Genomic DNA, 23,816 nt, shown 5'->3' on the forward strand with positions numbered 1-23,816 from the left:
CTAAACCAACATGGGGTGCATCACCGGAGGTAATGCAGCAAATGTACGTAGGAGCGGTCGAGCCCCTGATTACATATGCTTCAAGTGTGTGGGTAGATGCGGTAAATAAAAAATATAACAGGAAGAAATTGGACTCCATTCAGAGACAAATTGCCATCAGGTCTTGCAAGGGCTAAAGAACAATCTCCTTGGTGCCTGCTCAGGTTCTTAGCGGCTTCATGCCACTCGACCTTGGAGTCAAGGAGCTTGCAGAAGCTTATGAGGTCAAGAAAAGTCTCACTCTGCAAGACTTGCCAACTGACAGGTTTTATCAGGGAGCCGGAAATTTTTTGTCCCTTCCTCATCCTGCGGAGCGATACCAGATAGACCATGGATTCAATGACCAAACGCTGCCTGACATGAAAGAGAATAAATTGAGGATCTTCACTGATGGCAGTCTCTTAAATGGCAAAGTAGGTGCAGCATTTGTACCCTACGATGGCGTAAGAGAACTGCCTGCCAGGAAGTTTGAACTCGATCACTTTTGCTCAGTATTTCAGGCTGAAATATACGCTATTAGAGAATCTATAGTTTACGTTTTAAAAAAACCGCCTTATAGATGGAAACATATAACGATTTTGACAGACTGTAAATCATGTATTCACGCGATTGCGGATCGTAAATCGGTGAACCCAATTGTTGATATTCTAAAATTATTGAATTGAAATAGGTACTTGTTTATGGTTGAATTCCAAAAAATTTTTCAAGTGTGCCATTCTTTTTACAAACGTCAAACTCCGGTCGTCTCACCAACAAAGGGGTGTACTTATGTAGGAATACGATTTTTAAAAATGTATTGAATTTAATATTATTTTGCTGTCGCCAAAAATCGTAAGGAATTTAAGGAAAGAATCTGATTGAGATCCACAAAAAACAAATGCTGTTTCAAAACATTCAAAAACAAACTATTTTAAGCACAAAAAAAAACATTTTAAATTTTTTTTGCAAATGCATTCTCCTCGAATGCAAACCTGGTAGATCGATGAATAAAAAAATTATGCTCCTAACTTCTTTTTTTACATATTAGATTGAAAATTTTAATATCTACGAACATGCATAGCGCAAAGATCTATATTTCTCTGAAAACCGCACGTAAATCGGTTAAGCTATTTAGGAGGAGTACGGTGACATCACACGTACAGAGGAATTATATATATATATATATAAAGATAAGAAGGCATTTCGCTGCCCTAGTTCTTGTATGTTCAATCGACCATTTTTCAAATTGTAGAAAAGACATTTTATTTGTTTTTGAAGTCAAATAAGTGAGTCGAGGTTGGCACTCAAAAAATGCTGAAATACTATTTAATATCGGAAAAAATAATAATTCTTTAGCTACATGGACGCGTAATGAGATAATGCACATATTGTTTTTAAATGGTCTATTGAACGTACAAGAACTAGGGCAGCGATTTTGTAAAGCACACATCGTCATATCAAAAATTATGGTTCGGCAAAATGCTAGAATATTTGTATGTTTGCTAATTTGAGTAAAAGGTTGAATAGCCAAATAATCCGAAAGGGTAATATGACCGACGTTGAGGACCCTTGTATTCAGCGGTTTGTTATATAAATTCAGGTATTATATAAGCTTGATAAAGAAATACTTAATAATTCAATACATTAATGATATAACAGGTACGAATTTTCAGATTGCTACTCTAAGGCGAAAATTCGGAAAAAGGAAACCGAGTGTATATTAGTCCGCCTCGTTGTGTATCTACTGGTAAGAGCGTTGATTTGAATTGTATCAAATGATTCAAATAAGCTGCGTTGGAATATCGATCCAGTGCTCTATGCACTAGTGGATGCAGATTATGTAATTATGAATAAAGTTATGATGTATTAATGCCATTGGTCGGAGGGAGTCGGAGGAATTAATGACTAAAGAAACAAATTGAAGAAAAAAAGTTATTCCGTTACTGTTTAAACTCGCGTAATTTTACGTATTATTTTATTTTTATAGTTTTAACGGAATTTATTTAAAAAAAAAACACTTGCTAGTACGGGGTACTGACCCTAGTTAGACTGACAAAGACACTATATTAAAAAAATGATATAATAAAAGTATTTATATACGTAGGAAGAACGGGTAGGTACATATGGATTTGACCCGTCCTTCCTGTTACGTAGCGCACTCCACGCAACAATAATTCTACGCGTGAGTGCCGGTAACAACATTAAAATTGCAGTAGTAATCAAAAATCAACCAAGTGAAGTGCTTAACGAATCTTTCATCATGCGAGCTGTACCAGCGTTCATTTAGACCGCCAGATCCATACAAGGTGTGCCAGTATCTCACGACCTCCAGCTTTACCAGCCAGGTTCTAGCAAACGTCACGCCCAATCATCAGCAGGTTAGTGGAGTTGCGTAATCTTCCTTCCCTAACAATACAGTCCACTATCTATTTTTTTCTCCTCCAAGGATGAGGTATTCTTTACACATTGTCCACTTCTAAACAAATGTAATATTCTGAAAACTTTTTAAAACTTGTAATCATAACACTCGGTTTACATATAATGGTGGTTTAGTGATCCCAAAAATTTGTAGAAAATATGGAAGTGGAACGTTAAATTATGTTGTAGCTTATATTTTAATTTTAATTCCAACTAAGTTTGCATTTAAGACTAGATGTTGCAAGAGTAAACAAGGAATTGGCTACTCGATCAAGAGTATTTATATAAATGGATTCTTATATCCTTATAATGTGTTCTTGAATAAATGTATTTACATATGTTTTAAAGATACTAACTCTTGTTTCACAAAATTATGACAGGAACAGTTGACTGTACAAAACTACTTAGTTTGATAACAATACATGTGCCAGCCAGGATTTGTAGACGGTACCATCTGTTTCATGTACCAATAAGTAAAACATCGTATGTTAAAAATGCTTTTTTTCGTAGGACTTTTTCAGTGTACAATACAAAATTTAAACATATGGATTACTCAAACATCACTCTGTCAGATTTAAAATTTACACTTAAAATACATTATGTAACTTGGTAGACATTATAATAATAAATATGTACATCTCCCTTCCCCTTCTTATCCTTTCTTTAAGCATCCTTGTCCTAATCCCGCCCAATTTACAATAACTTACTGTTCCTAAAAAAAAATTATTTTATTAATTAAATATATTTACGAGTACATAAAAATAACATTTTTATATGTATAAACTTATATGTAGTTATTTAATATGTAATATATTTTCTTTACTTACTTTGAATACTTTGTGGAAATCTGTTATTAGTTTTGAGTTTATACACTATATCTGTTTATTTACTATAAATATGTATGTAGAACTGTTGATTTCCCAAATAAAATAAAATAATTTGTTTAATTAATCAGACACAAGTTATAGTGTTTTTTTCTTGAGAGAATGTAAACATATTTTAAGCGAGTGATCGTGAATCGCCTTGCTGTCGCTTCTTGCTGTGTTGCCTACGGGTGCTATGCCCTACCGATACTACACCATACATATATACAACTGGCGTCTATCTATGTAGGTAAACTCGTACCAAGATAAATAAAAAACCAAACAATTCAGTGTCCGAATAGATTGTTTCGTATTCCAATATACTGGACCAACCTGCCAGTGGTTATGCTTTTTAGAAGGGCTACCGCTATGCTGAACGACATCGCCCTGGATGTCGATTTGTTCAATGTTTCTGAATGGATTTTCCGGAGCAGGATTCTCCTACTACTTTGACAAGAGTCTCTGTAATGCATTTTTTTTATACAATATGCATGTTTTAATGCACATATTATTTATAAAATAAAAATTCAATTTGAAATTGAACAAAAACAAATATGTGAAAATGTACGTTGTACAATATGTACAAACTAATACCCTTTCGGACAAAAGAGTTTTTAGTGTTATGCAATTAAAATCTATAACCTATTTTCACTGTCTATTTAAATAACTAAAAATGAGAAAATGTTCAAAAAGGCTATAAAAAAATGGAAAGTGGAGCTGGGTAGAAAAAAATGGATCGTCTCATTCGCCCAAACCAATATTGAATCAACTGCTCCACAAATGTATAGTTTATCTTATTTTATTATGCGTTTTATAATACATATAAATAATACAGGTGTACATAAATTAAATATAAACTAAAATACGTAGTGTTTAAAACAGTCTGAACAATTGTTTATTATCTGTGTATGTAGTCTTTTTAGTTTATTCTCACATGTAAAAATATTTTTCAAAAAAAGGAAATTGTTAAGTGTCCTCGGCACGGGTAACTCCCCAGTGAGGTCACAATATTTTTATTATTAATCTTTGTTTATATAAACAAAAAATGAATGAATGAATATTACACTGTTTGGGATAAAATATAAATATTTTTAAATTGTGTACATCGTGTATGCTATGTGAATACATTAAAAAAATGCTGAATAAGAATAATAATTATTATTATATTATTCTTGTAATATTATGTCTGTAAACAAAACATTTTTTTTTTTTTTTAAAGCTGTGAATAAGGGAATGACAATGATGTTAATTAATAAATAATATGTGCCTTATTAATCACGTATTAAAGACTGCTTGATTATGAAGATACGCCTTACTTGTCAACATGTTCTTTTGACAAGCTCCCAAATTTAATAAAATATAAAATTACTTACGAGTAAAACAAATTATATATGATTGAGTTTAGTGCGAGTACTTTTGTCAAAGTGTTGTATGCTGTATCAAAGTTAGACAGACAAAATATTCAAAATGAACTTTGTCTTCATAATTTGTTTAATAAGACAGTATATTAACGTAAATAATATGATATCAAAGTCTAAATATTAAAAGTGATGTCTGAAATACGAGCCAATGTGTTGTTGAAGCGTGTTGTAATATATTTAGTACATATAATTGTTTGTCATAACATGATTAAATTCTTTGGTGTTCTTACAAAATAAAGGCATTCACAATCAGATTTTACATGAACACATTTTAGACTTCGAATAAATTTTTGTAGACAAGGACTGGATTTAACACCCTAGGTAGTTAAGATTAAAATAATTCAACAAAGATGGAAAATATTTCATAGTCAGTAATGTGGAAGTCGGAGACCTGGACATTTACCAAACATGACGAAACGAGATTAGACTGCTTCGAATCGAAAATCGTCCGTAGAATTCTAGGACATATTAAGGATGGTCAGACATGGAGGAAAACATTCATCACAGAGCTCTACGATCTATACCAGCGGTGCTATTCTGAACCGATCTCGCGGCCGTAGAAAACACTTTTATCTCGTGTCGCGAGATATAAGTGTTTTCTACGGCCAAGAGAGCGTTTGGAATTTCACCCCAGGGGTGCAATTATGAATCTTCTTTATCTCCTAGAGATTGAATAATTTAGGGATATTTATACTTTTCAATCGACTATTTTTTGTTTCATATGGCCACACTGATGATTAAACGTAAAATAAATATGAACACGAGAAATCGAAGGTGATGATTTTCATTTATAACTTTATTACGACCCTAAGCGTTACCTAAAACACTAAAGTAGGTTAAATTGACCAAACCGTATTGGTTTTTTTACGTTTTTTAACAAACTAATTCAAGAAGAAGAATAAAAATTGAAAAATGTTTTTAGGCGTTGTATAGTAGGAGAAACAATTCATCCAAATGAATCTCACCTGCATCAATGAAGGTTTTAGCTCCTTTACTTCAGAAAAATCAATAGATGGAAGAATTGAAAAAATATGGATGATCAAACATAGACAAAATGATGAATGTTACTCAGTGAGTAAAGTGGCCACTTAAACCAGTCAATGACAGTGCTATAAATACTTTGACTTTCAAAGTTCCTTCTCTAAAATGTTCTTAATCTCAGTTGTAAAATGGTAATTATAGAAGTGATTTAAACGGACTGAATTATTAAAAAGTTATTAAACTTTTGGGTAATTTAACAAAAAACATGAAAATGCAGGTTTGATCAAAAATCAGTGGTCGAAAAATGAATAATAGGATTAAAACGCGATTTTATTAAGGTTACAGATGTTGCGCTCCAAAACTACAGATTTAATTTATTTAATTGTTAAGAGAGTGAGAAAAAATAAAAGCGTAAGAAATAGAAATGTAAGGAGTCATCAGTTCACTCGGTCAGATCTTGTTAGCGTAAATTAATGTTACACGGGCAGTTTATTTTTTACTCTAGCCTCGAGGGCGAAAAGTTTTTATTAAAAAACTTGGGAAAACCTGCGCGTCCTGCGTAAAGAGATTACTAATGAGTTTAACCGCTTCGGAATGGAGAATCAGCTTTAGAACAAATGCGAGATTTTCTCGAGGACAGATCGTTTATAAAAAAAAATGCGGATTGTTTGACAATATCAACATAATGAAAAATTCATTGAGAAGGGAAAATAAAAGTTATCACTGACGTATAATGAGTAGACATGTTATTCTCTTAAGAGAATATGAGGTGGCGAAGCATTTTGTTAGTACTTCTTCCACATACCTTAAGACGGTGGATCTTTCTATTGGTTTTAATCTTACGATTATTAAATTTTAACTCTACTATTTTCACTGCCTCCTTCCATGTGAGTTTGGCAAATTTATGGAGGGCATTTGTCGAATATTGTCATTCATCCTCATGATCATTGATCATATTTATATCTGCAGTTTGGAGTCCTGTTTATTACTGCAACTCATATGATCTTGAGCGAGTACAAAGAAAGTTTTTAAGATATATTCAATTTAAATTAGGTCTACCTGTGTCAGAAATAAATTGTAAATCCCTGATGACTGCTTTAAATTTACCATGACTGTCAAGCAGGAGGACAATAAATGACCTCTTATTTATTTATAAATTATTAAATAATAAAATAGATTGCCCCGAACTGTTAACTTTAATAAACTTTCGTATTCCACATAGACCAACAAGACTTAATTTTTTGTTTTACAGTCATCGTCATGGTACTAATTATTCATTGAATTCGCCAATTATTCGCATGCAGCGACTTGCAAATCAATACAGTGATGATTGAGATTTATTTTATACCACGCCGCTGATGATCAAGTCCTGTGTTTTGAAAAAGAATTAACAATTAAAAACTCAAATAATGATTAGTTTTTCACTTTTGTTTTAACTCTTTACTCTTGTGTGTATGATATTTTTTTAAATGTATTATTGTGATATTAACACTAAGCAATGAAGTAAACTTTTTAACTTTACTTTTAAAGCACGTTCTTTTTTTTTCTTCTCTTCCTCTTTTTTAAAAACTGCTATTTTCTTTTATTAACCTTTCTTTTATAAATGTAAATATTTATATTTTTTACAAATGCAATATTTCTTTTTTTTTATACAAATACTGTTTACCATTGTATACTTTTCTCGATGTTTTTGTTCTTTTTTTAATATTATGTTATTTTTTGTTGTATTTTTTTTTTTAAAACTTACATTTCACCAAAACGCTAAGATGGTAATAAATAAGATTGCAAAAAAAAAAATCAATTTTGGGAAGGATCAGAAGATTTATTGATAAGGACTCCTGCAAAACTATTTACAAAGCAATTATTGAACCACACGTTAACTACTGTAGTAGAATTTTATTTTTATCAAACAAAGAAAACATAGATAAACTAACTGTATTACAAAATAAAGCCTTTAGAATCATTTTGAAAAAAAACAGATATACGAGGGTAAAGTCGATGGTAAATGAAATGAAATTATTAACATATAAACAAAGAATATTTTACAATACAATGATATTTGTTCATAAAATTATAAACTCTAATAAAAAAACAGAATTTTGGAAAAAAATTGATCGGAACCAGCATGAACACGATCACAATACTAGAGAAAAGAACACAATTAGACTTCCATTTAGGAAAAAGGCAAAGTCACAAAATTCTATTTTATTTAAAGCAATTAAAAAGTATTACGAAATGGAAAAAAATATTTATGAAGAAAAAAACATATCAAAATTTAAAATAATGGTCAAGACATATGTTTTATTTTTTTTTTTTATTTATTTGATTTAATAGCATAATTATACATTTTTACAATTTAAAAAAATTTCACTTGTTATATTTTTACTAAAACTAAAATCCCACCAAGCCACTTTTTGTAGCTTGTTGGTGATAAACAATTTATAAATTAAATATATTTGCAATGTTATTATTAGAACACACATAACAATATGTATGATATGTGTGCCCTACTTTAAGATTTAAATAAAAAAAAAAAAAAAAAAAAATAGTTGTCATTTTTAATTTGTATACCATACGTCTGAAGACGGCAAATAAAACTAGGCTCTTATACGGGTTTCTGGAGAGACCTAGCACCTATAAAGGCAATTTATTTAAGATAAACAAACGATAAGGACGCGCCAATGATAGATATTTTTAGTGGAAAAAAATCATCACTCCAGTGCCGTAATCCAGGGAGAAAATACGGGAATACTTTTGTATGAGAGTAGGCAGACGGCGCATCCTTTTAATGTTTGCCAAATAGTGGTTTTTATAATTTTTATTTATTTATCAACACCGGATACATACCCTTATAAAATTTCAATTTTGAACAACTAAAATCAGATCTAAATTTCTTGCAACAGAGGGAAAATATTTTTGGGAAGGTAATATGGAAGTAAAGGCATTTACAAGGCACATGACCTGTCGTTGGCTGGTTTAAGTGGCCTCTTTACACAGCCTTCAAATTCCTGGACTTCCATATTCCGTTCTCAAAAATGTTTTCCCTCTGTTGCAACAAATTTTGATCTGAATAACACCTTAGGGATATTCCAGCCAGTCTGCAAACATTTGGACATACTCAAAACGTTGCTGAATTGAAATCCGTGTTAGTCCATCTACGAAAAGGGGCTTGGTGGGATTTTTCGTCTCTTCGTGCTTTTAACAACTTGAAATAAAAGATATCGAAAATTACGATTCACGTAAAAACCTGTTTACGAGAAATATATATACGAGTATATGTTTAAGAGATCACTTTACACAGTTATTATATTTATGTTTGAACCGTAATGTATCTTTACTTTTTATAGCTGTAAAGCATAACGCCGATAAGTACCTACATATTAACTTGTTTTACCATAAAACTTTGGAATTTTAATTTTATTTGTTTATTTAACTTTTTGTACATATTTTTTTTTGTACATTGACGGGCTTATTGCCAAATGGCAATTTCTTCCAACCAACCGATAAGATAAAAGTTTCATTTTTATAATTCAAGTAACAGAACATATTCGATAGAAAAAAATATATTAAAAAGCTAAAGATAAATAAAAATAAAAATAAACGTACTCGTTTAAAAATTACCTTCAATCAAAACTATTACTCAATGGGAAAAAGGAAAAAAGAGGAAAAAGGAAAGGAGGAGAGATTAAGGAAGAGAAAGAAGATGTTTATTCAGACGTGATTTAAACAGAGATAATGTAGTAACATATTTGATGGTGGATGACAGATGATTCCACAGTCGAGCCGCATGGATACTATATGAGTTAGAGAAGAAAGAGGAATTGTGGATGGGTATTAAGAGAGTGCCTTGAGAATTAGAACGAAGAGGTAAACCATGAACTGATAAGCGTTGATATTTTTCGCGCAGGTATAAAGGAGCGTTAGAACTATGAAGTACATTGAACAGACGTGAGAGGGAGTGATAGTCTCTCCGCTGTCTAATTTTGAGACATTTCAGTTGCCTACGATAATCAGAAATGTGGTCATATTTCCTAAGACCAAAAATATACCTTATGCATTATGAAGTCGCTCAAGTTTATCGAGCTGCTCACAGCTTAAATCAGTCATGGAAACATCAGCTTTTATACCTGTCATGTAAAAGGCCTCTGGGTCCCGATTACATTAGAAAGTTAACATTTATTTTCAATTTGATCTACAAAGTAAAATTAAGTTTTCTGTATGAAAAGCAGAATATGCGTATAATTTTTTCTTCTAAAAATGTTCAGTTATAGGTTACCGACGAATATATTTTAAATGTTTATGCAAATGTACTCATTTTCGTACACACATATCGGTTTTTTTTTATATACAGTCAAAGATAACTTTCCATTGTAATCGGGGCCTTGGGCGTATAAATAATAAATAAATAAAATATCGTTTAAACTTACCAAAGCAAAGACTTCTGCAGGGGCGTACCATATGACCAGAAGGGCCGCACTTGGGAACGAACACCGAACACAAAAATAGTGCAGCTAATTCATAGCACCTCACGTCCACCACGGCATCGTAGATCTCAAGCTCCTTTGAACAATATAAAAAATATATATTAGTAAGATGGTAATTGAAATCATAATAAAAGACTCGGTTTATATTCGTAACCACATTATCATACCCCTATCCGCACCCGAAATGGTGCATAGGTCACTACACCGAAACACCTAATGAAGCGGACCTCGATCATATGTTACATGAAAGTAAGGTTTGGGACTTTAAGCATAGTTGGCGAATGCGCCAACCAAGATATAACAAGGTGGACTGATAACCACTTGATTTTCTGATTCAGGATCTTTACCTGAGAGCAGTCATCAAGTCAAAAACACTAAAGTTCTGATTTTATTTCAAACATATTTTTTTCCCCTTTTCTTACTATTTTAATTTTAAGTGTTATGTAAATGAAAATAGGTCTATAAAAATAAGACACTAAGGGCCGGTTTTATAAACATCTATCAAACTTCCGTAAGTGTAACGAACCGTTGGCCGTTTGTTACGATAACTGACGATTTTGTGTTCTATTATTAACCATTTTTAACCATTTGCCGGTACGGTAAGCATTTTCATAGAAGTTCGAATTTTAGTCGCAGCTTATATATTGTTTTGTCAATTGTCTATGAAAAAATTTTGTATCTAAGCTCTTTCCGTCAAACGCGAACGGTGCGCATTGGTATTCACTGAATTAAAAAATACATCAAAAACAAATACTCGACAATTTTGAACGAAGTTTCTACACAAAAAAGAACTATGAATTGAGAGTACTATGAATTAAAGCTAATTATTAAAAGCGAGCCGGAAAACAGCAGATAACGAAAGAAAATGTGTCCTTTTATCGGTTATTTTTGTATACATTTATATCAATAAACCATGTTGGCCAGAACACCCAAGTTGAGAGGTGAAAAGGCCATTAAAAAACGAAGAAGAAGAATAATAAACCATGTTTTTATTAAGTTTTGTTTTTAACTGCTGAATATATTTATGCATTAAACTAAAGTTGATTTTATACCACCACGCAGAGTAAAAAAATATATAAAACTGGTAATTCAACTAAATGACTATCTGTATGTTAATTGGGCGGAGATTTGAACAAATAACAATGTGATAAAACAACTGTAATGTCAAATATGGCAGCGGCGCCGAAGGTACCGGATCGTAATGCATTTAACCGGCCAAAATCGGCCAGTAACCATTTAACCATAGATTTAACAACTCGTAACGCTACAAACGTTTATAAAACGCAATTATCGGCTGGTATACCAAATATTAGTTAAAAATGGTATCAAGTTAACGAACGGATGTTTATAAAACCGGCCCTTAAAGAAAGAATTAGTATTATGTGTGCGTGTTCCTTATAAACTAATTTCAATACAGAAAGGTGTATTTTTTTTTACGAGACATGTTCAGTTATCTCATCCATAGATAAACGCTATCCATCTTGCCGAGTCCGGTTTCCACTGACCTGCTGTGCGTCCCGCTGGCCGAAGTGTCCTATGTAGTTTGGGAAGACGGTGAAGTTGTATGGCACCCTGTGGTACTGGCAGAAGCTCACTATGACGGGCAGACACACCCCCGGGGCGGGGTTGTGGGCGGCGGGGGACAGAGTGAGGGTGGTGCTTGTCGTCACTGTCTTGTTCACAACCTGTAAGTACTGCACGTATTTTATATATTAAGAGGATATGCGATGGAAGAGCGGTTTGATGAATAGGCATTTGAAAACAGTTTTGACACTCGCAGACGCCTCCCCGAACACCTACTGTGCGAAAAAGACAACTACACGTCCAACTGATTATCGTCGCCTTAATTTGAATAAAATGTAATTTTTTTTTTTTCTGTAATTGAGATTATTATTGCAAATTGAAAAGTATATGAATCGTGCATATTGCCGGTGACAACATACGGACTGGAAACCATGTCTATAACACAAAAAAGTAGCCAGAAATTAAAATGCACGCAACGATCCATGAAAAGACAGATGCTCGGTGTATGTCTAAGAGACAAAATAAGAAATGAAGAAATAAGGCGCCGAACCGGATTCGTGGATATCATGAATCGTGTAGCGAAATTGAAATGGCAGTGGGCAGGACACTTGGCGAGGCAAAATGATGGCAGGTGGACACCCAGAATAATAAAGTGGAGACCGTGGCAAACAAAAGAAGTATTGGAAGGCCACAGAAAAGATGGGTCGACGACATTTGCCCTCTTCAGGGTTATATAATGACTAACTATATAACCCTTAAGAGGGCATCGTGAGTTGCCGAAACTTGTCGGTTGTGATAGTAAATAAGTGGTTCATAAAACAAAGTAATTTTATTTATCCCTTTGAAATAAAGATTTTTGAAGTTTTTTATTGTTTTCTGTAAAGTTGTCGTTTAGAAACACGTTGTATTCAAACTAAGGCGACGTTATCCCTAATTAAAATTTAGGTCTCGTATTTCTATTTTCCGCACTGCTAAACTGAACCAATTTTGTTTTTTTTAAATAAAGAATAAAAAAAATCGTTTTGGCACGTTTTGTTTATTTCCAAAATAGTTATTATATTTGTGTATCGTACGTAGACAGCAAATAAAACTAGGTGAATTTAGGGGGTTCGGATGGTCCTAGCTCCTATAAAAGACAATTTATGAAAATAAAATAAAACAAACGATAAAGACACATAAAAATCATCGCTCTGGTGCCATAATCCAGGGAGAAAATACCAGAATACGTTTGTAAGGAGAAAAGTCTGACCGCGCATCTTATTAATACTTATTGCTGTAACGATATTGTGTTTTTATATTTTGTGGTTAATGAATAGGTCTCGACTAGGATGGTGCCAGGACATGAATAGGTTGATGCTAGGTTCCTGTCTTGAATAGAGTTATTTTGGAAATATACTGCATTTATGAACTTTTTGGGGTTTAAAGGTTTTAATTTTTTATAGATGTCTGAATCCTTGAAACAAGCAAATAACGGAAAAGGTTGCTCTGTATGAACTGTTACAGAATGGCCGATAGAGGGATGCTGACGGCTCTGGGTACAACTTAAATTATATTTTCGCGAATATATGTATTTGTGTGATATTAATTTTGTCGGTCACATGTTGGGTAGGTATATAACTGAAGAAAGCAACTGCATAAATTGAACATACGGGTTAAACTATACCGCCAAACTATATCGCTGTATATAACCATCTCGCTATATATAAACTGCTAGCGGACCCGACAGACGTTGTCCTGCCCGATCGTTTGCAAAATACTTTTCATTGATAAGTAGGTACCTATATACTTGTTTGTGATTAAATTCCAAAACTAAAAATTCTCAATATTGAATTTAAATAGGTACCTACTTGCTTATGTTTGAATTCCAAAACATAAAATAAATATTTTTTCACATATGGCATTCTTTTTGCAAACGTCAAACTCCGGTCGTCTTATCAACAAATGAGTGTACTTATGTAGAAATACAATTTTTTTAAATGCATTAAATTTAATATTATTTTAGTGTTACCATAAATCCAATAAAAAGAAATAAATCGGTAGAAAAAGAAAGAATTTAAGGAAAGAATCTGATTGAGATCCAAAAAAACAAATGCTTTTTGTAAACATTTAAAAACAAACTTTTTTATACACAAAAAAAAACCTTTTTTTATGCACGAAAAAAAAACATTTTTCAATTTTTTTGCTAATGCATTCTCCTCGAATGCAACTGTAGCTCGACGAATAAAATATTTATGCTCCTAACTTATTTTTTACACATTCGATTGAAGATTTTAATATCTACGAACCCAGACAGCGCAAAGATCTATATTTTTCTGAAAACCGCACGTTAATCGGTTAAGCCGTTTAGGAGGAGTACGGTGACATCACACGTACAGAGAAATTATATATACAAAGATACCGCCAAACTATATCGCTGTATATAACTATCTCGCTATAAATAACTATCTCGCTATACATAACTATCTCGCTATATATAACTATCTCGCTATATATAACTATCTCGCTCTATATAAACTATACCGCCAAACATTAGGAAATACTTTACGTTCCTTTTACAAACTTTATTTCTTTGGAACTTTTTCGAACGAGTTCGATGGGTTGGTCTCAAAAAAAGTTTTTTCGAGAGCCTACTTGTTTTGTTCATTATTTTCAGGAACATTTCCTTTATTCATGAACATATCAATTTAATTTCCAAGTATGAAAGCACGTATAGTAAAGCATGTATACAGAGGAGAAACAAATATTTAAAAACTGAAATCGAGCACCTATTGTTCGCTTATCTCTCCAATTATCAAAATGTCAAAAATTTCTGAGATCTGAGGAAATTGAATTGACCTGAATCCAAAAAAGTATTCAAAATTATTGATTATAAAATAATACATGTATTTTCAACAATTCTAAGAATTACTCAATACGTCAAAATAGAAAAGGAATTTTATATTATTTTCTAAATGTGTTTTCTTTAATAAGTTGTACAAAATTATTGGAGAATATTATTTCGTTTATTAAAGTAAACTAAAACTGATTTATTATCATAATGATGTAATGACGTCATTATATTGAATCAAATATTTGAATAATTTGAAAGTTTACATAAAATATCACGAATGACATGAATAATTTGTGGTGATTCTTCGAAGAAAAATTAAGAGTAAAAACACAAGCTTCGATTGTTTTCTAAGTGAGTTTACATTATGGACACTGGCAACATTAAATGCCAGGCAGTCCCTCACACCAATTTATTACGCCACCAGCCGCTAGAAAACGGAAACCGGTGAAACCAGACTTTGTTCAATCAGCGCTGGTACTAAACGTGAAACGCAACGTCATAACCGACACGCGACATTTTCATAAATCCAACTCATTTTATTGCAACGGCTAAATTAATTATACATTTTCTTAATTTCTAATTATTATATTCGGACATCTGTTATAATTAAGTAAATGCTAAAATTTGTAATAAACTCCATATAATATGCCAATCTTTACTACAAAACTCCTGATTTGTTAAATGAAATACAATCATCTTTACATGAAAAACATTCACTACAACATAACTGAGGATGGTGGCATGCACCCACCTATGGAACAACTTTTAACACGATGTTTGCTGTCTGGAGCTCTAGTCTATAACTCGGTCAAAATAAAATGTCGATTATTGAACTCTTGTATAATGCCAGTACCCCCCTATATTGGTGCGAGTCCTGGCACCTTTCTAAAGCTCAAAACAAGTAACTTTTGAGTTTTAAGAGCAAGCGCTTGAAGAGAAAATTCGGCATTAGGTGGTTCGATTTCATAAATAACATTGAAGTCCGATAACGGACACAGCAGCCTCCTATAACGAGCGTTTTGATGGTGCGGTGGTGGACCTGACTTCAACACGTGCTGCAAATGCCTCAGGAAAGCCTTAATCCAAGCTGTCTTGTCTTCACACCGAAGACCGATGACGATTGTTCGTCTGGAACTAAGGGCCGCGGGATTGACGCAAGAAGAGGTGAGAGTGCTGGCTAGCGATTATTCTCTAACCCCACGATAAGATCCATAATTGCACCCCTGGAGGCGTTTGGTGATATCCACATGCTCCACTTAGAAGCATTTGTTTATAAAAAAGAAGAACAAGAATAATATTATTTAAACCTTTTCAGACCTGAATTTTTCATGAAAAAAATAAATACAAAATACATATCCTGCATGTTTTTAAGAAATTACAAAAAAAAGGTTTTTTTAATATTTCATATATCTATATAAATTAACAATATTAACGAGTATATGTGAAAAACTAATTCTGTTCTAAAAATATATTTTTAAAAAACCTTAAATTTCAAATGTAATTCTACGAGCATCTATTCCTTATTATTTTGTAATTGAAGTTATGTGCAATTGGAATTATTGTATCGATGAATATCTACAAATTAATTGTTTTTTTAAGTATGCATCTTTGTTGAATTACCTAGTAAAAAAGAATGGATATAGGTATTTTATTAATATTTTAAAGTTCGTTCGAACAAACACTTGGTCTTAAATTGATAAAGTTTATTTAATATGTTATATCATATTTTATCATATGTTTATTCGATCAAATTTGTATAATTTTGGTGGAATATATAAAACATGCATTAACCCCTAGACTGCTAAACAACGACATATAGTTGTTGTTAATCCCTATCATAAAGTTCTAACTAGACTGATGCTGACGTCATAATCCCCAAAAGGGTAAATGAATTCGGGAACTGCTTGTTGCACTTAACCGTCAGTGGTATAAAACATTTTCAAAACATAAAAATGACTTATTCGACGGGTTATTATTCAGTTTCGTACCTATTTCAGCCCTACGGAAAATTTAATACAAAAAATGTTTTCTTACGCGCGGTAAAAATTTGAACATTAAATTGTACAGCAAAATTTCTTGAAAATTAATAAAAAATAATATAAAATATTTTAATGAAAACGAACTACTTTGAGCGACGTCACTTGTTCATATGAATCATCCAAGGTATATTTTACTCAAATTTTGTTTAGCATGCATGGAAGTGGTAGGTTTGATAATAAGGGCACTTTGCCCCGCAATCAACAAAAAAACCATCATAATACTGTCGTTTCAATAATAACTATTAAAACAATGCGCCTTGAGATTGCTGTGCGAGATCATTTTTGTTTGTTTTTATTTTCGATTAAGAAAAGGTTTACAACCGCTGTACGAGAATGTGTTGTGGGCGGCACGAGTTATCTATCTTGCTCACTCCACTGGGCTTGAATTAGATATTTATGAAATGGAAGGTTTTTCTTGGAATTGCTATTAATTTTTAAAACAGTAGTGTGTTTGGAAAACAACGTATTCGATAAAATATTTTAAAAATGTATTAATAATAAGATTTCTGATTAGATTCTTGAAAAACTGCGTAGCAGCGTAAGGGTTAAATTTCATTTAACCGACCGACAGGAATTCTTTTCAAAACAAACAAGCTAGCCAGACGCTAGCTGTCAAATTAAATGTGTAATATCAGCTATCAACATAACATAACAACTGAAAAATAAACGTATTCAGAAACACCAGTAATTAAAAAAATAACCTCGCAGTTTTTTTAATTTAAAAAATATCTAATTTGTTTATATACGAATGAACACTTGGTCAGAAAGGATTAAATCTAAACCTACAATACATGTAGATTACTTATTCTAAAGTTGTAAATTAGTAACGTTGGCTAAACAATTAAGTACCTGACGCGAATTTTTTTTTTTAGAATCCATTTTAATTACATTAGAAAGGATAGGCAAACAAAATATCTATAAATATTTTGGAGTGACGTACAAACGTGTCTGTTTAGCCTTTATACATTTTTTTTAAAATTTTAGAGTACCATGTACCATATAATACTAAATTAAACCACGCTTTGAACGATAATGAAAAGGCTTTATATAAATATAGACAGAAAAGCTTTTGAGAAACCCTTTGGTGAAAACATAATTAAAAAATGAAAGTATTCATTAATTGTTTTCTAAATAAACCTTTGAAGTCTTAAACAAAACGAAATAGCTTTGTTTTTTAATTGAAAAGATAAATGCACAGTGATTTTAATAATTACAGTTAAAAATATTTTGCAGTTATGACAAATTCTCATATATTCATAACAAATTATTCTCTTAATGATTTTTTTAAAAATAGAGTATCAGCGTTTGCGTACAGAAAATATATTTGGGGAAGTAATTTATTTGGGAAAAAAGCTACATACATCAGTAGGTCTCAAAAATATCCGGCCCGACAAGCGATTGAAAGACACCTGAGACATTTTTTTTAGGATAAAAGAAAAAACTCGCTTAAAATCTCAAGTAATAAATAATATGCTATCAAAATGTGTGCGGTCTACGATCAAAGCTGAAGCATCTCAAACTCACAATTGCAAACATGAATAGTAATATATTTGTGATCATCTTAACTTGGCTCTCAAATAAATATGAATAGCGAAATTTAGTTTCGAAAATTTCAATGTTTATTGATTAGACCGTATGACTAGATCTCGCGGTGGTGGTGATCTCATAGCGATTAAAAACAAGTTCACCTAGTGATTGCTAACTTATAAATACAAAACTGTAGAATTCGTGGCCATAATCAACGCATTGACATATTATATGTGTGTGTTTCCATTCCCCTATTAACAAATGCTAACGTTTACATAAAGTACCGGGAGGATAATATGGAAGATTTAAAACTGTAGTTTCATAATACAACTTTTTTTAATTTTTGAGATTACAATCACCATCACATTAATTAGTATACCTCAACCCATGTTTCGAATTTCTTCACTTCTAAAGCACAAATTCTTTTAAATATTTTCCCTAATTAGTGGAAGCTTGGTCACATAACGCCAATACACTAATCCAATAATGCCAATAACCGATTATATACCCAAGTCAACCTTACCTGGGCTATTTGAGAGTATTGTGCTAAATCTCATCTAGATTTAAGCATAGTATAGTGCAATAGAATAAATGCCAGAACAGCAACGTTTTGCACCAAGATGGTAAATTATTTATTTTTCATAAGCATTATATATTAATATACTTTAAATAACAATTTCAAGTCAATGTAATATATACAGATTTTTCTAAAGCCTTTGATTAGGTATATCATATTAAACTAGCAATCAAATTAGAAGTACTAGGAATATGTGGGATTATCTTAAGCCGGCTCAAGAGCTATCTTAGCAATGAAAGACGTGCTAAAGATTTAAGTGGTTACAACTCACATGAATTTGCAGCTAGATCGGTATCACAAGGGTCTCACCTTGGTCCATTTCTCATTGTACTGTTTATTAACAATCTACCCACACAATGTAGATTTATTGTTATGCTGATGATTTGAAGCTATTTAAAGAACTAAAATACATAAATGTTATGTGCAGTTTACTTACAAGAAAATCTAGACACATTCCTGAAAAAAGTAGTTTTCACACGCCTTCGTCGTTCACGAAACCTCGTTCATTCATCATACTGTATTAACGACAGTTTAATTACTTCTTCTTTCTTGTTCTTCAGTTCTAATGGTCGTGATTGTTGGTACTCTCCCCAGCTATTCCGTTGATAATGCGTCTCCACCCTTAACCGCTCTGCGCCCATTCCACAGCTCCATATAGGGTCACCCGTGACATTGTTTTCACCGGATCGATCCATCGAGCTGCAGCCTCTGCTTCTTCGTCCGGGCGTACTGCCCGTAAATATTAGATCCAGATTTTCTGGGTCGCGTCTGACTATGTGCCCAAAAAACTGCATAATACGTTGGCAGCATACGACCGATAGGCGAACTTTCAAGTTGAGTTCCTTCAGTAAGGAGACATTTGTTCTTCCGGCTATCCATGGGATTCTCAGCATTCGACGCTAACACCACGTCTTGACTGCATCTATTCTCTCCTGCTCACGTACTCTACGTTTCTGCGCCATATAAAAATATAGGAAACGTAAGCGTACGCACTATGTACATTTTAGTTTTCTTTGAGATGCCCCGATCTTGCTAAAAATTGGTCAGTCAAGTCATGGTGTTTTTTGCGATTAGGATGGGTCTGGTAAACTTCCACGTGGGTACGTGGAAGTTTATCAGGGACACCACCAGACTTAAACAAATGTTCCAGCGCGAGTACAATAGCACAACTGCACTCACCATTCTCGTCTGGTTTGCATGCATAGTCATGTAATCCATAAGCTGTTCTATCCCCCGAGTAGCCGTTATATCAATTTCCCAACTTCTTAAATTTTCTTCACCATCTTTCTTTCTTTTGTTTACAAAGACTTAATGCAATTAAAATTATTATTTTATGTTATATACCTATTTCTATGTATGCTTGATGTACAAATAAAGGTTTTATTTTAAGAATCTTTTGGGCGTTAATGAATAATAAATAAAGAAAATAAATATCCACCTAGAAATTAAAAAATATATTCACATTATTGTGATTTTGTTTGTGTAGTATGATTATTGTGCACTATTATCATTATCACGCTAAATGTTAACTAAATATAATCGTCATCTTGGTGATGAAAAAAATTATCCGTAATATCATAGTTTTGAGAAAAATCATTTTTAACGTAATGTGTTAACATTAACAATAATAAAAGTCATACATATTAAGTTTCAATGCATATTTAAATAGACAAAATAAAAATAACAAAGTAGCAAATACTATGTATATATATATCTACTTATTTTGTATAGTGAGTTTTTAAAAAAATAGGTAAGTCAAACATATAAAGTCCTTAAAATTTAAAATGATCAGAATGACAGTTGTTAGAAAAACTGACGACATAACTTTGTAGTAACGTCTAAGGAGTTATTTATATTGACACACGAAAAATCACTTGTATTTGGTAAGTTGATTTATTTTTTTAATACAATTCTTGACATATAAATCAACATAAATATATAAAATCAGCTCTAAAACTTAAAAAAAACTAAAATAAACCTAATTATTAACGATGTTCTTACAAGGTTACATCATTTTGGAAAAATTTTAGAGATGGGACTAATTGATCAATGTAAATTGGTCGAATAAAAAAAAATTCGTTTGATAATGCTCACGAAAAAAGTATAAATGTCTTATTTTTGGTGAATAATTGTATTCAACACACTATAATAGGCTTGTTTTTGCGTTTTTTTTTATCAATTTTCGGAAACAGAGTTTCATGTTTGCATGAAAAAACTGATAAAATCGATTTGATCGGTACATGATCAGTAATCAGTAATTTCCCATCACTATTGATTTGAGTTTGACAGCTGTCATTCTAATCATCTTGCATTTTAAGAACTATAGTTAAGTATTATTACAAACGAAATAATTAAACTTCCAATTTTATGAAACAAATACCATCGAATAAAACGCATAGGACCAATGAGAAAGTTCAGAGGTTTTTTCATTTTTTAAATTATTTACTAGTTGACTATCCTAACCCAAAATATATATTTCATATAGTATTATTATAGCTATGATATTTTAAAGTTTTGAAATTTTTTAATTACTCCACCAGTGACGTCACGAGTTGTCGTCGTCGGTGAGTTGAGCTGACATTTAAAGGTAGAATCCCGTCTCTGTCAAAATAAACTATGCGTTAAAAAAATTGTTACGCGGAAACCGGAAATCTATCACAACACATGTGAGGTTTCAAAGCGGTTCATTTTTTAGTTCAGTTATATCGTTAGTATGTACAAGTACAATGTACATAGGTACTCCATTAATAATGCCATCATAAATATTACTTGGACTTCGTTTATAGCAAGATCGAAGGGAAGGTATTAGAAGTGGTGCCATGAATTTCTGAAGGCTGTTAAGTTATAAGTGGTAATTGAGGGTTTTGAGACGTTTCCTTTTAAATTTTGAAGGTTGCTTAATCTTCGTGTCAAGAGCGTGATTAATGCCTCAGAAGCCTGTTTTAGAAATTCCATTACAATGTGACAGAGAATTTTATCCAAGAATATTTTTTAGCATCTTTACCGCGAGGAAGGTTTTTTGGAAACAATGCCCTAAAAAAATTAAGACACGCATTTTGTAAAGTATAAATGGTGGTTTTCGATACTAAAATGATTGTTTTTTTTATTAAAGATGCTAATTATAAACATTAGTTAATGAATAAAAAACATTTTTTAAATGTGAAATACGTATACTTATAATAATAAAAAAACGTACATAGGTTTATTCCACTTTTATTTTTTTTATTTTTTTTTACCAGTGACTGGATTTCGTCGTGACCAACATCGTCAGACTGGTGAGAGACTAAACGTTTCTATGTTATGTACAAGTGAAAGCAAGGCTTGTAAATCATGATTTAATATAATTAATAAAATAAAATATAAAAAAAATTAAAATGTAGGTCCACTAAGAAATGTCAGTAGAAAAACTCAATCTATAATTACGTATACGTAAGTATTATGCACAAATGTACGAGAATCATTATTATCTATTATTTATGGGCATACAATGGTGCATTGGCACTGAATTAGTAGTCTTAAACACGAAGGCAAGATAATCAGTCATGCACTTCAGTCTCATGAACAAATGAGTACAGGTAGAGGAAGCGATCTGTATTCAAAGGCAAAGTGATGTGGCATTCTATCCTCTCTTCTTAGTAAGGAAAAGGAGTGATTGTTTGCTTGTTTTGAAAACATCTTTTCAAATAAATATTTCAACCTTACTGGGAATTTAACCTCACGCACAGTAGATTAGCAAACATTATTTCCACTAGATTACGAGGCGAAATTGAATGTAGTTATGCAGAAAGCAGCCAGTCCACAATTTTGAAAAAATGAGATATTGATGTTATCGCGTGCAGTAAGGTTAATTCTATGTTCTGCTAAAAACAGCCAGACCCCTTTATACAAAAAACTGTCTTTATCACCTTCTGAAAATGGTGTCGATCACAAAAACGGTATTTCTCAATTTGCAGAAAACACCTACAGCACCAGAAAAATCTTACGGAGTAACTATTTTTTTCGCGACAATTGCGATTTTTCTCAAAAGATGTAACTTTTTTTAAAGATGAATCTAAATATATATGACACATCGGCATCGCTTTAATGGGTGAAATGAATTAAACGAAAAAAATGGTTTTAGAATATTCTTTTTAGTTTTTAGGCTCCCCAGGAAATTCTGTTTTTTCGAGTTGAAGGATTTTTTTACAAAAAACTGAATAACTGAAGTCTGAATCTTTTCTCATTAACTGCAAAAAACATTCCGTATAAGAAAATAATAAAACATTTGGATTGTTTTGAACACAGTATCGTAAAAAAATTAAAACATATTTTTACATTGAGTATTACTAAGATAAAAAAGTAACATTTTTGGAGAGAAACAACATTGTTTTCTGTAAAAAATAGCTACGCTGTTATTGAGATTTTTTATTTTGTAAACCTTTTCAGTACCTACATATACAGTTTATGTACAAATAAAGGCGGGCATTTTGCCATAAGGCGAACTTTTCCTAGGCATCCAAACCGTTCGATTTGAGAATCTAAGTTCTAAAGCTAAGAATCGGGTTGTGGTCCCGTGGCTAGCGTCTCGGATTCACGGATCAAATGTCCGGGGTTTGAATCCCAACCAACTTGATTAAGTTTTTTTAATAGTGAGTTTTTATAACTCGTCGAAAATGGCCCTTAACATGAAATATTTGGGTAAATCATCAGAACGCAAATATTTCTTTAAATAAAATAAGTAGTACACGGTCAATTATAATTATCAGAATTTCCCTATTAAACCCAGTGGTACACAGGATACTGTAATGGTATACCAAACCAGCGTATCGCTATAATTTGTGGTAACATTAATGAAAAAATCAATACAAGAATTTTAAAGGATTCAATAAATAAATAAAAAAAGTAATTAGTCGTACGCTTGAGCTTCCAGTCCAGTTACAATAAAAGTAACCTGAAATATATTTCTTTCTACAAATTATATATCGTTATTGATCCTTTTTGCTAGAAAAACGAGGATAGCCTCGAAAAGCTTCTAAAAAACAGGGATAGTTAAGAGTAAACGAATAAGAATAATGGTTTCTATAAGATATATCTACTGAATATAGAAATTAACGATACCGGAATTAAAGTTCTCATTAAACTTGGCCAAAAACCA

General features: G+C 32.0%; 1 protein-coding gene across 1 annotated transcript in view; it reads right to left on the reverse strand.

Annotated features, from left to right (window-relative positions):
- Positions 1 to 23,816, reverse strand: part of LOC148270923 (atrial natriuretic peptide-converting enzyme-like) — a 103,042-nt gene that overhangs the window by 26,832 nt on the left and 52,394 nt on the right. The window contains exons 6-7 of the mRNA XM_088242038.1: positions 11,691 to 11,879; positions 10,129 to 10,261 (exon numbers count right to left, since the gene is read on the reverse strand). Coding sequence (XP_088098164.1) covers positions 10,129 to 10,261; positions 11,691 to 11,879 — 322 coding nt within the window. The remainder of the gene's footprint in view (positions 1 to 10,128; positions 10,262 to 11,690; positions 11,880 to 23,816) is intronic.

The sequence above is a fragment of the Micrasema longulum genome, unplaced genomic scaffold (genome assembly GCF_059751315.1).
Source record: "Micrasema longulum isolate JH-2025_06_02 unplaced genomic scaffold, ASM5975131v1 h1tg003256l, whole genome shotgun sequence".
NCBI lineage: Eukaryota > Metazoa > Arthropoda > Insecta > Trichoptera > Brachycentridae > Micrasema > Micrasema longulum.